A 15698-nucleotide genomic window follows, 5' to 3' on the forward strand; every position below is an offset into this window, starting at 1 on the left:
TGTAGACAAAAGATTATTTATTGAAATAAAGCATTGTGATGGGCGCTTCATCCACATTGAGCTGTAATTCACCATTCTGCCTCTCCGATGGCTTTTGAAAAAATATAGTCTTTTCCTCCAAAGCACATGACTCCATCTTTTAAGTAGAACTTCCACTTATTTTTGCTTCTGTGGATCTGGAAAAGCAAATTGAAGTTACACAAGAACATTTGCTCTGGAAGTAATCTGGGTTTGTCAGTTCTTGCAGGAAAAAAAAGGTTAATCTGTTATCGAAAGATGTTCAGTTTATCGCCTTGTTGTATCAAGCAAACATCCTAACACTCTCTACATATTTTGGCTGCTGAATCCCATATTTATTTTTTATTTTGACTCTCATGAAAATGAGAAATACTGAGGAAAAGCATTTGCAGCAAGGGAAAAAAAAAGTGAGAAAGGGAATCTGTGCACAGAGCAAGAAAAGTGTTTCATGTAACGGATACAATAGCCCTGATGCCCCTCTGGTACATTCATGTTGTGTCATCTACGAGCTTGGAGGACCACTCTACCGATAGGATAGTAACGGACATGTGCAGGGCAGACAGTCCCTTATATACAAGCCAAGCCTATGTGATTCAATTAGTGGTGGTCTCATCTTAGACTTTGTTGGCATATCACATATCAATGGCAGCACTTGATCTATAAGGGCTCATTCACACGAACGTGAACAGCGTCCGTGTGCTGCGCATGGAAATCATGCACAACACACGGACCCATTGATTTCAATGGGGCCGTTCACACATGCATGAGTTTTCACGCAGCGAGAGTCCGCTGCGTGAAACTCACTGCATGTGCTATGTTGCTGCGTTTTCACGCACCTACACACCCACTGAAGTCAATGGGTGCATGAAAACAACGCACCGCACTCGGCTACACATCTGGGTGCGATGCGTGATTTGCTCATCAATTCGATTGAAAAAAAAAAGGATGTGCTTTGCGAGTGCGTGACTAACGCATGCCCCTCGTAGAGCACACGGATACATAACGCAACACACATGGACCAGATTCACGTGTCAATGTAGCCTAAAGCTGCCTAGAGAAAGTTGGTAATTGATCAGCTGGAATACCTTGTCATACTGACAAACTATAACGTTATCAGTGTCAAAAAGGTCTGGGACCTCCTGCTCACTCACGTCATCTCCAGAATTTAAAGGATCCTAGAAAGAAAAAAAAGAGAAATCAAAACTAGATTATCAGAATTATTCCATGCAAAACTCAAACCTAAACAACAACAATCTCAACGTATCACATAACAGGTCATAATAAATACAAAAATTCACGGCTTATCAACTAACATTCATTAGGCTAAGGATTTGCTGTGTGGCTAGCGAGTCACTGTGAAGCCTCAGGATCACCCTATTTGGGAAAAATATCAATAAAAATCAAACATTCACTTAAAAGAAAAAGTAAGTGAACCCTTTGGCATTATCTGGATTGCTGCATTGATTACTAATACAATGGGGTGAGATTCTGTCACAATTATAGACAAACTAAATCTAACTAAAGTAATAACAAACCGTTGTATTATTCATGTCTTTTCTTGAGCACATGGAGTAGACATCTACAGTACAGGGAGAACTAGCAAGTGAACCATTGCATTTATTAACCTGTAGATCCCCCTTTAGTACAAATCACCTCCACCAAACATTTCCTATAGCTAAAAATAAGATTTGCACAATGTGGAAGAGGAATTTTGGACCATTTGCAGTGAGAAATGTGTCTCAGTTCATCAATATTTCTGGGACGACTTATGTGCACAGCCGTCGTCCAGTCATGCCACAACATCGCCATAGGATCAAAGGGGTTTATCGAGTTAATAGAACAAGTGGCAGGAGGAAGAGGAAGAGGAGGAAGAAGAAAGGGAGGAGGAAGAGGAGGAAGATGAAGGGGAGGAGGAAGAGGAGGAAGATGAAGAGGAGGAAGATGAAGAGGAGGAAGATGAAGAGGAGGAAGATGAAGAGGAGGAAGATGAAGAGGAGGAAGAAGAAGAGGAAAAAGAGGAGGAAGAGGAAAAAGAGGAGGAAGAGGAAAAAGGAGGCACTACTCGCCCGACAGATCCCCGATTTCAATTGAATGGGACAGTTTTGAAATGCCTTGTACGGCTGGGACCTGCATCTATCAAACACATAACATATCGACAGGATATGCATTAAATATCTAAGTTGGGAATGCCTCTTTAAAGAGTAACTATGACATATCAAAAGTTTTTTGAAAGTACAGGGACATAGAAGTTTAGATCGGTGGGGGCCCAGGTGACTAGACACCCCCCCCCCCCCCTCCGTCGCTAACACGAAGCTGTTGGAGCGCTCAGATGAGCATCTTACACCTTCGGCTGTGATCGGCGCTCCTTGCTAGGCTGAAGACGGCTCATACAGAACGTCTATGTAAGCACTTATTTAGCCTAATAAGGGGGGCCAATTTAGTCGTAGGTACAGAGAGCTCAACTCTGGTATATCAAAAAGTTTTTTAAAGTGCAGTCACTCTTTAAATCTAATAAATTACCCCATAATTAATATTATACATTTCCTTTAAAAATTTTAATGATTCACTATATTAAATATTTTGATGTTATTTTGCAGCCATAATATTTGTATTGGTTGCAGCTATTACTGCATACCTAAAAGTTCAACTACATTATAGTTTATTAGTACATAGTATTAAGCTAGGGTTCGTATGTTTTTGCACTTATATAGCATATATTTAGTGAAATAATAGGTTATGGAGGTACAAATGATCGAAAAAAGGTTTCTTATAAAGTTACGGGAGGAGCATCTAATACACAGCAAACGTAATAACCATTTCTATGGAATTTGACATTAGACTACGGACTCCCAGAATTATGTTATCGTGTTGTTTGTATAACAGGTTGATCTTTCTTTCGATCATTTTAGAACATTTCTTCATACCAGACAGGTGTCTGAACAATTTATTACATCTCACTAAACATAGCCAGTCATTTATACTGTGCGACAACTCGAAACGCAAATGAGGATTTAGCAACCATGAGGAGAAAAACATTTTGCAACAGACGGAGACAGTTGGGCCCTTTATTAAACGGACACTTATCCAGCACAATAAAATCAATAAGATTAATTGATTCCTTAAGACGTGTTAGCATGACAGAAATCGGCTGTAAAAGAATCAGATAAATGAAAAGCATTAGAAGTGCTACTTTAAATCAAATAAAACACATATTAAACGTTAGTACCCTGTAGTTATATTATAGATGAAAAAGAACTGGAGAAATCGGTCGCTGCATAATTAATAATAATTAAACACTTCGAGGAGAGGTAAGAAAAGGGGAAACAATCTCCTCATGTGGAAGAGGCCGCATAATGGCATTAAAAAGTAAAAATGATGAATAAGTTACTAAAATAAAATAATGCTCCGGGCTAATACTTCACCAGTGGTTGCTAAAAATACAAGCGTTTTGGCTGTGCAAAATAAAGGATTAATCACTTGGCTGCTTCCAGCTTTGTGGGAGAATAAAAAGACCCGCGCTCCCCACTAACGTAAGAGACCAGGTCTATAATTATGGAATAACGACAATTGCTCCAATTCATTAAAAATAAAGCAACTTTTTAAATCATCATGGAGGGAATTTATCAACTTTTGTACGTATAAAAAATTTGCAAAAGGACCCAAATTTGCAACGCAGAATGCGACACTTGGCCTTTTTACGCTGCCTTTCCGCTTTTGTGAATAAGGGCATGGCTTCCTAATGGGGCCGGGCCACAGCAGTCCCACAAATTATAATTTACGCCACAACACTGGCGTAAACTATAGTGGAAGGCTACACCAGCGCGTAGATTATAGTGGAAGTCTACACCAGCGCGTAGATTATAGTGGAAGTCTACACCAGCGAATAGATTTCACTCTATGGGGCATAGCAAAGTACCATGCCTCCCCTTATTGGAGAATAATATATTACAAAAAAATGCTCACCTCATCTCTTTTCTCCTTAGACTCCCTTTGCATGCTGCGGCTCATACAAGGTCCGGAGTCAAGACGATGACGACGCAGCTCTGATTATGTTGAGTACTGTGTCACATATAAGGCCCTGACGCTGCACAGCATTAGTACCTTGTATGAGCCGCAGTATGCAGAGGGAGCCTGAGGGAACATGGAAAGGAAAAGTGGAGCAGTGAGTATACTTATTGTTTACTTTACAGTACACCCGATCACAGGGGTAGAATAGATGGTACACGGCCGCAGTGACATAATTTTGGCAGTCGTTCGGCCAAATTTTAAACTTACCTTAAAACAAGATTTAATTCCCCTGGCACAGCGGTCTCAAGTGCCACTCTCCACTCTGAGTGATGGCTCTAGAAGACAATCCGGAGACCTCTAAAGCTGCCACTCAGAGTAGAAGGGCGGGGCTTGTAGCGTGCAGTGCAAGAGAACTTACACATCAAGCCCTGCCTCAGTGCCAACGGTGCATTGGAGGAGGGGGGTTCATAATTTTCTATGTCATGCAACTTGCATGGCCGAGAAAGAAGGTAAGTTTAAAATGCCTTCCCTTATATCGCGCGGTCACCAGTTTCGAGACCTGCGGACAGGTTTCCTTTAAGACTGGCATATGAACCGCCAGTCTTAATATATTCCTCCCATTATGTCTACAGCTCCGATGCAGACCTATGTATCCCCATGGTTACAGACTATGCATAAATCCTGTATAGTCTGTGTACTCTACCTCCTCAATCACATCAATCTCTGGATCCTCATCATCACTACTGTTGCTAGTGGAACCATTAGATCCGGAATCTTCCTCTTCCAGCGCCTTCAGATCTTCAGTGTCAATAATCCCAAGAAACTCATTCTCATCAACATCTCTCACTGTTCCTAACTCTTCATCAGATGATGTATCCCCTGTTCCATCCACTTGAATGATATCATTTGTAAGGATCTGATTCTCCGGAGTAGAAAACTAGGAATGAAAAAACAGCAGATTACGGTACCTGTAATCTTATTACTATATCTGTATATCGATCACATTATCTAATCTGTAATACGGTTTCAACCGCCACAGGCCGCTGCTTCCCTTGCCGGTGCTCTGGGTAGTGCCATCACGGTCATTGAGATATCATATCACATAACGGTCCTGTGGATACATGGTCAATGATTAGCTGCTATGGTCATGTGATGCGACGTCTGAATGGACATTATGTCACTACCTGCAGAACCGGTGGCAGGGAATGCAGTGGGCAGTAACTTTCCATACTATTGCAGTGGTGGCAGCTTGCGAGCACAGGATCGGGAGTGCGACTGTCAATCAAATTCGCTCTAAAGCTGGAGCTTAAAGAAAACTCTGGTCTCAACCACAGAATAGAAGCGATTAAATGGTTAACGCTGACCGCAGCATAAAATTGTATAGAGCAGATTAATGGAAGCCCTAACAACTGCCTGTGTATTTACCATACATAGGGTAATATTCCAGCATATGTATATATATCAAGAAAAAGAAAAGAAATTAAAAAACAAAATGTCTTTAAAGAGTAATTGCAATTTAATAAAACTTTTGACACGTCATACTGACATATCAGAAGTTTTGATCAGTTGAGGTCTGGGTGATGAGACCCCCACAGAAAGCTGAAAAGAAGAGGCAAAAGCGCTCAACCGAGCGCAGTGCCTTTTCGGTTGTAACGGAATCACTTCGGCTACTCAGAGACATGGGGTTAGCTGAAGACGGGCTCATAGACTTCAATGTTCCAGTCTTTAGCAAACCCTGCCAAGGAGAGCTGTGGGGATCTCCGCACCCGATTAAAACTTCTGAGATGTCACTATGACATGTCAATAGTTTTATGAAATGACTAACCTTTTAAAGAGAAACCAAAACTGAAAAATAAAAACAAATGCATTAAATATTTAACTAAATATTAATTGGATAAAAAAAAATTGGTATCCCCCCCCATAAGTGTGGAAAGGCAAAAACAAAACAATTCCTTGGGTCCTGAAGGCTAAAACTGACCGTGTCTCAAAGTCCTAAAATTAGTCAATATCAAAACGAAAGGTGGCGTACGAATGGCAAAACAACAAAAGCTTTGAGTGAAGCATTGTAAGGCCACTTTCACACTGGTGTATTACAGTATTTTGCTTTAGCTAAAACCAGATATGGAACCTAAGCATAGAAGAAGTATAATGGGAAGATTTGCACCTCTTCCATGTTTCGGAACCGTTTTAGGTTTTGGCTTGCAAAAACTGAAGCAAAATACTGACCGTGTAATGGCGTGTGAACGAGATCTTAGGCCTCATGCACATGTCAGTATTCTGAAGCCAAAACCAGGAGTGGGTCCAAAACATGGAGGTGCAAAATTTCCATTATAGGTTTTCTCTGTTTATGTTCCACTCCTGGTTTTGGCTTCCAAACACAAGCAAAATGTTGACCAGAATACTGACGTGGGCATGAGGCCTTAGGGTATGTTCAAACGGGCTATTTTCGGCCGATCGGAAGGAGAACGCCTCCAAACATCTGCCCATTGATTTCAATGGGAAAAACGGCGTTCTGTTCCGACAGGCTTTTTTTTTTCAGGTCACTTCTTCAGCCGTTTTTCATAGACTCTGAAAACCGCTCCAAAAACGGCCGTAAAAAAAAACGCCGCAAAAAACGCAAGTGGCTTAAAAGTCTGAAAATCAGGAGCGATTTTCCCTTGAAAACAGCTTGGTATTTTCAGACGTTTTTTGATAAGCGTGTGAACATACCCTTAGACATCATTTGCGTTTAAGCCTTCATGTGGACTGAATGTTCAGTAGAATGCTGAATTTGGCGCCATCTCACAACCTGTAGCATTAACTATTTCACAAAAAAAATCAGAATAGTACAAATAGGTCCTGGTTAATCATAGTCTTTATGTATGTAACATACTCATCACACATATTGAAACTGTACATTGTCTCTTAAATGTCCTCTTTTGAAATACATTGTTCTATGAAGAAAAGTATTTGAAAACATTTCAGGTTCTAAGACGGCAATCCTTACAGATTTAATCCACGTGTCCTATTAATGGGCCTTTTACAGCCACTGGGACATCTTATTCCAATTTCTCAAACCAACAAACTGCAAACGGTGAAAATAAAGGGTCCTTAAGGATACTTGCAGATCCACAAAAAGGCAAACAAAATAAAATCAATATATTTTTACAGACTCATTTCTCAAAAGCTTCTAAAAACCAATTTACATGGAGAGTTGTCAGCTTGGGTTTAAGTCTGCATCACTGAATACATGGATCTTAGCGTAGACGTATCAGCAAACTACGGAATGGTTTGGTGCAGAAATATACTAAAAGGCACGTGGCTTAAATATTGTATTACAGCTTGAAACGTAATAAACTGTGAATAATAAACGCACCTTGTATTATATAGATAGAAAGTGCTCGAGGATGTAGTCACATGATCGAACTTTCATTAAGCTTTAAATCACTTTTATAGAACAGTCGTATTCGGAGCACCACTACCAATCGCCCACTTTTATAGAACAGTCGTATTCGGAGCACCACTACCAATCGCCCACTTTTATAGAACAGTCTTATTCGGAGCACCACTACCAATCGCCCACGTTTATAGAACAGTCGTATTCGGAGCACCACTACCAATCGCCCACTTTTATAGAACAGTCTTATTCGGAGCACTACTACCAATCACCCACTTTTATAGAACAGTCTTATTCGGAGCACCACTACCAATCACCCACTTTTATAGAACAGTCTTATTCGGAGCACCACTACCAATCACCCACTTTTATAGAACAGTCGTATTCGGAGCACCACTACCAATCGCCCACTATTATAGAACAGTCTTATTCTGAGCACCACTACCAATCGCCCACTTTTATAGAACAGTCGTATTCGGAGCACCACTACCAATCGCCCACTTTTATAGAACAGTCGTATTCGGAGCACCACTACCAATCGCCCACTATTATAGAACAGTCTTATTCTGAGCACCACTACCAATCGCCCACTATTATAGAACAGTCTTATTCTGAGCACCACTACCAATCGCCCACTTTTATAGAACAGTCGTATTCGGAGCACCACTACCAATCGCCCACTTTTATAGAACAGTCGTATTCGGAGCACCACCAATTACCCACTTTTATAGAACAGTCTTATTCGGAGCACCACTACCAATCACCCACTTTTATAGAACAGCCTTATTCGGAGCACCACTACCAATCATCCACTATTATAGAACAGTCTTATTCGGAGCACCACTACCAATCACCCACTTTTATAGAACATTCTTATTCGGAGCACCACTACCAATCGCCCACGTTTATAGAACAGTCTTATTCGGAGCACCACTACCAATCGCCCACTTTTATAGAACAGTCGTATTCGGAGCACCACTACCAATCACCCACTTTTATAGAACAGTCGTATTCGGAGCACCACTACCAATCACCCACTTTTATAGAACAGTCTTATTCGGAGCACCACTACCAATCACCCACTTTTATAGCACAGTCTTATTCGGAGCACCACTACCAATCACCCACTTTTATAGAACAGTCGTATTCGGAGCACCACTACCAATCGCCCACTATTATAGAACAGTCTTATTCTGAGCACCACTACCAATCACCCACTTTTATAGAACAGTCGTATTCGGAGCACCACTACCAATCGCCCACTTTTATAGAACATTCTTATTCGGAGCACCACTACCAATCACCCACTTTTATAGAACAGTCTTATTCGGAGCACCGCTACCAATCACCCACTTTTATAGAACAGTCGTATTCGGAGCACCACTACCAATTACCCACTTTTATAGAACAGTCTTATTCGGAGCACCGCTACCAATCACCCACTTTTATAGAACATTCGTATTCGGAGCACCACTACCAATTACCCACTTTTATAGAACAGTCTTATTCGGAGCACCACTACCAATCACCCACTTTTATAGAACAGTCTTATTCGGAGCACCACTACCAATCACCCACTTTTATAGAACAGTCTTATTCGGAGCACCACTACCAATCACCCACTATTATAGAACAGTCTTATTCGGAGCACCACTACCAATCACCCATTTTTATAGAACATTCTTATTCGTAGCACCACTACCAATCACCCACGTTTATAGAACAGTCTTATTCGGAGCACCACTACCAATCGCCCACTTTTATAGAACAGTCTTATTCGGAGCACCACTACCAATCACCCACTTTTATAGAACAGTCTTATTCGGAGCACCACTACCAATCACCCACTTTTATAGAACAGTCGTATTCGGAGCACCACTACCAATCGCCCACTATTATAGAACAGTCTTATTCTGAGCACCACTACCAATCACCCACTTTTATAGAACAGTCGTATTCGGAGCACCACTACCAATCGCCCACTTTTATAGAACAGTCGTATTCGGAGCACCACTACCAATCACCCACTATTATAGAACAGTCTTATTCTGAGCACCACTACCAATCACCCACTTTTATAGAACAGTCGTATTCGGAGCACCACTACCAATCGCCCACTTTTATAGAACATTCTTATTCGGAGCACCACTACCAATCACCCACTTTTATAGAACAGTCTTATTCGGAGCACCACTACCAATCACCCACTTTTATAGAACAGTCGTATTCGGAGCACCACTACCAATTACCCACTTTTATAGAACAGTCGTATTCGGAGCACCACTACCAATCACCCACTTTTATAGAACAGTCGTATTCGGAGCACCACTACCAATCACCCACTTTTATAGAACAGTCTTATTCGGAGCAGCACTACCAATCACCCACATTTATAGAACATTCTTATTCGGAGCACCACTACCAATCACCCACGTTTATAGAACAGTCTTATTCGGAGCACCACTACCAATCGCCCACTTTTATAGAACAGTCGTATTCGGAGCACCACTACCAATCACCCACTTTTATAGAACATTCGTATTCGGAGCACCACTACCAATCACCCACTTTTACAAAACTGTCATTTTTCTAGGTGCGTCGAAACAGAATGAGATTATGAAGCCCAGAGCATCACACAGGTGTCTTGTAGCGTTGCAAGTGCGATTTCAAGGCGTGACAGAAGATCTTTACTCACAGATTTGTACGGAATCCGTGAGATTTTTTAAAAAATATGTAAAAAAAATAAAAAGCGCCAATACTTTTTCGCATGGTGTATTACGAAAATATTCTTCCCATTGCTTCAAGGAAGTAATGCAGTCCCTCAAAGGCAGAATACAGCGACACATGGGTTTGTAATACAGCCATGATAAAGCTTGCTATGAGACACCCTCTATGAGTCAGGGATGGGGGGGGGGGGGAGGCGGCTACAGACAGTTTGACGACTTGGCGCTTCCCCCCAGCAATACCACCTGATAACTAGGACTTTCAGCAGTCAGACCCACACAATTAGCTCACAGTCAGAGAAACGGCCTCAGGAAAGGTAGCTGTCTTAAGCCTCATTCACCTTGTGTTTATGTCCTATGTTTAGTGCATACATCGGGAAAGCACCCAGAGTACACGCTAAATGTGTCCATAGGGCTTTATTAGCCTGATGGAGGCCTCCATCAGGCAGCTATATGTAGTTGTACCTTTTTTGTGAAGGATGTACTAAGTGTAGTAGACTATGCTATGCAGTCCTGAGTGATCCCTCAAGAAAAAGTACACCGCACAGTACCTCTGTACCTAAAACCACTTTTGGATTACTACCGGCAGTGGCAAGCCTTGAATGAAGATGATCTTGATGATTTGTGTGATAAGACTGGGATGTCTGCTGATGAAATTAGGTCTTGGATTGCAGAAAGATTGGAAGAAGATAAACTGCCTGCGTTGGATGAGGGTAGCGATGACCCACCGTCCGTCGGTGAAGAGAAGCCAGAGATGCAGATGAAAACGCAGGATGGGTGTTTAGAGCCATCTGAAAACAGCGAGTCTTGGGAGCCCAGTTCTCAGGAAACCAGTGCAGATTTTGTGTCGTCTCAGCCATTAGTTGTCCAGCTTGAAACTGACTGAACAAAATGAAATCACCAAGAGGACTTATGATCTCCAGATTCACTTGGCTATTAGGGGCTGGTGATGATCCAGCTGTCGTGGTCCATGTTGGTACCAACGACAGAATAAATGGTAGGTGGAGGAGCCTTAAGAATAATTTTAAAGAACTAGGCTACAAGCTGAAGGGAAGGGCCTCCAAGGTTGTATTCTTAAAGAGCTTAGTTCAGTTATTTCTGTCCCCCTTTTCATAATATTCAGAGAATCTCTAGTGACTGGTATAGTGCCAAGGGACTGGCGCAGGGCAAATGTGGTGCCTATTTTCAAAAAGGGCTCTAGGTCTTCCCCGGGTAATTATAGACTAGTAAGCTTAACATCCATCGTGGGGAAAATGTTTGAGGGGCTATTGAGGGACTATATACAGGATTATGTGACAATAAATAGCATTTTAAGTGACAGCCAGCACGGTTTTACTAAGGACAGAAGTTGTCAAACTAACCTAATCTGTTTTTATGAAGAGGTGAGCAGAAGTCTAGACAGAGGGGCCGCTGTGGATTTAGTGTTTTTGGACTTTGCAAAGGCATTTGACACTGTCCCCCATAGACGCCTAATGGGTAAATTAAGGACTATAGGTTTAGAAAATATAGTTTGTAATTGGATTGAGAATTGGCTCAAGGACCGTATCCAGAGAGTTGTGGTCAATGATTCCTTCTCTGAATGGTCACCGGTTATAAGTGGTGTACCCCAGGGTTCAGTGCTGGGACCACTATTATTCAACTTATTTATTAATGATATAGAGGATGGGATTAATAGCACGATTTCTATTTTTGCAGATGACACCAAGCTATGTAATATAGTTCAGACTATGGAAGATGTTCATGAATTACAGGCAGATTTAAACAAACTAAGTGTTTGGGCGTCCACTTGGCAGATGAAGTTTAATGTAGATAAATGTAAAGTTATGCATCTGGGTACCAACAACCTGCATGCATCATATGTCCTAGGGGGCGCTACACTGGCGGATTCACTTGTTGAGAAGGATCTGGGTGTACTTGTAAATCATAAACTCAATAACAGCATGCAGTGTCAATCAGCTGCTTCAAAGGCCAGCAGGATATTGTCGTGTATTAAAAGAGGCATGGACTCGCGGGACAGGGATGTAATAATGCCACTTTACAAAGCATTAGTGAGGCCTCATCTAGAATATGCAGTTCAGTTCTGGGCTCCAGTTCATAGAAAGGATGCCCTGGAGTTGAAAAAAATACAAAGAAGAGCAACAAAGCTAATAAGGGGCATGGAGAATTTAAGTTATGAGGAAAGATTGAAAGAATTAAACCTATTTAGCCTTGAAAAAAGACGACTAAGGGGGGACATGATTAACTTATATAAATATATTAATGGCACATACAAAAAATATGGTGATATCCTGTTCCTTGTAAAACCCGCTCAAAAAACAAGGGGGCACTCCCTCCGTCTGGAGAAAAAAAGGTTCAAGCTGCAGAGGCGACAAGGCTTCTTTACAGTAAGAACGGTGAATTTATGGAATAGCCTACCGCAGGAGCTGGTCACAGCAGGGACAGTAGATGGCTTTAAAAAAGGGTTAGATAATTTCCTAGAACAAAAAAATATTAGCTCCTATGTGTAGAAATTTTTCCTTCCCTTTTCCCTTCCCTTGGTTGAACTTGATGGACATGTGTCTTTTTTCAGCGGTACTAACTATGTAACAGTATAGGTTTTGTTTTTTTAACATGGGAGCATATGGATATTGATGTCAGGTGCTTCTCCTGTCCCAGAGTACCTCATCAGATTGCTTCAGACACTCTGGCCGAGTACTCTGTCAAGAGCCTTTCAATGCCGCTGTGAATAGTGACAAAAGGGCTTCCCCAGGACCGAAGTCCCCGGCCTAAGTGCTGGCCAGGGATTGCACCTCCTGACATCAATGACCCTCCAGATTATGCAGGAGGACATACGGATGGGGGGGGGGGGGGGCGTGAAGGTGGGCAAGAAATGCACCCTACCCTTGAAACTCCCTGCACTTTGCACTTCGTTAACGTTTGTTTGGAATTTACAGCAGAGCAAAGCGTAATCTCATTGTAACCTGTCATTTACAGCGAGATCTCGCGAGATTACTCTTGCTCTGTTATAAGTAGCACAGAAACGTTAACGAAGTGCCGGGATTGTGAATAGACATCGTGTCCTGGCTGGAAGGAATGTCGTGTCACTGTCTAAACACTTCAGTAACGTTTATATGTCAGTATATACTCAGCACATAGTGAATAACGCAGTGTTACTATGCGCTGACTAAATGAATGGAGAGAAGTGTATGACGCTGATTGGTCACTGATTGGTCAGCGTCATGCACTCCTCTATACAACGCCCACTTGGTCTAAAGTAAAACACTCCCACTTGGGCATTAAGAAACTCATTAGCATAAATCTAAAAATCGCTCCTAACGTGGTGAAAATGGATAATTTTTCTAAATAAAAAGCACTGCTGTCACCTACATTATAGCGCCCATCTCCTTATGTAGGAGACAGGCCACTTATAATCTGGTGACAGAGCCTCTTTAATGACCAAGCTATTGTTTAAGTTTTTCCAGTCTCATTCAAAGAGCTCTAACTTTTTTTTTTTTGTTTTTTGCGGGACAAGTTTTATTTTTTTAATAGCACCATTTTGGGGCACATATAATTTACTGATTAACTTTTAACTTTTTTTTTTTACGACAGAAAAAAACCCAGTAATTTTGCCACATTTTTTTGCATCCTAAATTTACACCGTTTACCGTGTGGTATAAATAACACAACTTTATTCAGCGGGTTGTTACAACTGCAACAATACCAAATTTATATAGATTTGTGAGTTTTACTACTTTTACACAGTAAAAACACTTTTTATTTTTCCGTCAATGCAGTTGTACGAGAGTTTTTTTTTTGCGGGACGACTTGTAGTTTTTATTGGTACCATTTTGGAGTAGATGCGACTTTTTGATCAATTTTTATAAAATTTTTTAAGGCAGGATTCACACAAAACAAACTTTTGCATTGTTTTTTATTTTATTTTTTACAGGGTTCACCTTGCGGATTAAATAATGTAATAACTTTCTAGTTGGGGTCGTTACGGACACAGCAATACCGAATATGTGTAACTTTTTTTTGTTTTTTTAATAATAAAGCATTTTGTAAGGGGAAAAAGTGGGTTTTTAATTAATTTTTTTTCACTAAACTTTTTTAGTAGTCCCACTAGGGGACTTCAATATGCGATCGTCCGATCGCTTTTAAAATACACCGCAATACTTCTGTATTGAAGTGTATTACTGCCTGTCCGTGTAAAACAGACAGGCATCTGCTAGTCCATGCCTCTGACATAGCCTAGTAGGCATAACTAATGGCAGACCTGGGGGCCTTTATTAGGCCCCCGGCTGCCATAGAAGACACCGGCACTCTTCGATCACACGCAGGATGCTGTGGGGTGAGAAGGAGCTCCCTCCCTCTCTCCAAAACCACTCAGATGCGGCACTCGCTATTGAGAGTGGCATGTGATGGGTTCAACGGTTTCAATCGATACTGATCTCGATCTCACCAGTTAGAGCAGGGATACACCCAGCCCTCAGCTACCTCTGGTAGCTGAGAGCAGGGAGATTTAACGGCTCCCTGCTCTATTTATTTATTCAGACGCAGCGCCGTAAAAAGGCTATTGCTTCGGAATAAAGCCCGTTAGTGGCCGCCATAAAAACACTAATGGGCGGTCACTAACTGGTTAATGCCAAAATACTTTGGTCATTAAGGTGTTAAAGCATCTGCAGAGCAGGATTACAATGACAGGTAACACCTCTATTATATAGCTGGAGGCAGATAACACAGGATCACAGCACTGACTGCCCAGAATCGTGAAATAGTTACAGGCCCTGCCCCCATAGCAGAAGAGAAAAAAAAAAACTATTACTGTGTGTAACTGTGAGTCCAGTTCTCCCGGGCAGCATCTTAACCCATTCAGTTCCTGCTGCATTTCAAGGCTTAAGAAGCTATAACCACCCTATAGCTCCTTAAAGAGACCCTGTTACCACATTATAAGTGTCCTATCTCCTACATAATGTGATCGGCGCTATAATGTAGGTGACAGGAGTTTTTTATTTAGAAAAACAATCTATTTTTACCACGTTAGGAGCGATTTTTAGCTTTATGCTAAATAGTTTCTTAATGCCCAAGTAGGCGTGTTTTTACTTCAGACCAAGTGGGCGTTGTACAGAGGAGTGTATGATGCTGACCAATCCGCGTCATACACTTCTCTCTATTCATTTACTCTGCAGATAGCGATATAGCTATATCGCTATGTGCTGTCACATACAAACACTAACATTACTGCAGTGTCCTGATAATGAATATACATTACCTCCAGCCAGGACGTGATGTGTATTCAGAATCCTGACCACTTCTGTAGCGTCTCTGTGATTTACAGCATAGCAGGCGTAGTCTCGCGAGATTACGCTGTAAGCGGTCATTCACAGCGAGATCTCGCTGTGCTGTGGTCTCACAGACGCTACAGAAGTGGTCAGGATACTGAATACACATCACGTCCTGGCTGGAGGTAATGTATATTCATTATCAAGACACTGCAGTAATGTTAGTGTATGTGTATGCGTCTGCACATAGCGATATAGCTATATCGCTATGTGCAGTGTAAATGAAGAGAAAGAAGTGTCTGACGCTGATTG

General features: G+C 41.5%; 1 protein-coding gene across 2 annotated transcripts in view; it reads right to left on the reverse strand.

Annotated features, from left to right (window-relative positions):
- GTF2A1L (general transcription factor IIA subunit 1 like) overlaps nt 1–15698 on the reverse strand; it is a 65506-nt gene continuing 49808 nt past the window's right edge. The window contains exons 7-9 of one of the 2 annotated variants that reach the window (XM_075863193.1): nt 4730–4963; nt 1170–1193; nt 1–176 (exon numbers count right to left, since the gene is read on the reverse strand). In XM_075863193.1, the coding sequence (XP_075719308.1) occupies nt 69–176; nt 1170–1193; nt 4730–4963 (366 nt within the window). In that variant the 3' untranslated portion in view covers nt 1–68. Of the gene's footprint in view, nt 177–1103; nt 1194–4729; nt 4964–15698 lie in introns of both variants that reach the window. The other variant, XM_075863192.1, reaches the window with a different exon arrangement.

The sequence above is a fragment of the Rhinoderma darwinii genome, chromosome 4 (assembly GCF_050947455.1).
Source record: "Rhinoderma darwinii isolate aRhiDar2 chromosome 4, aRhiDar2.hap1, whole genome shotgun sequence".
Lineage (NCBI taxonomy): Eukaryota > Metazoa > Chordata > Amphibia > Anura > Rhinodermatidae > Rhinoderma > Rhinoderma darwinii.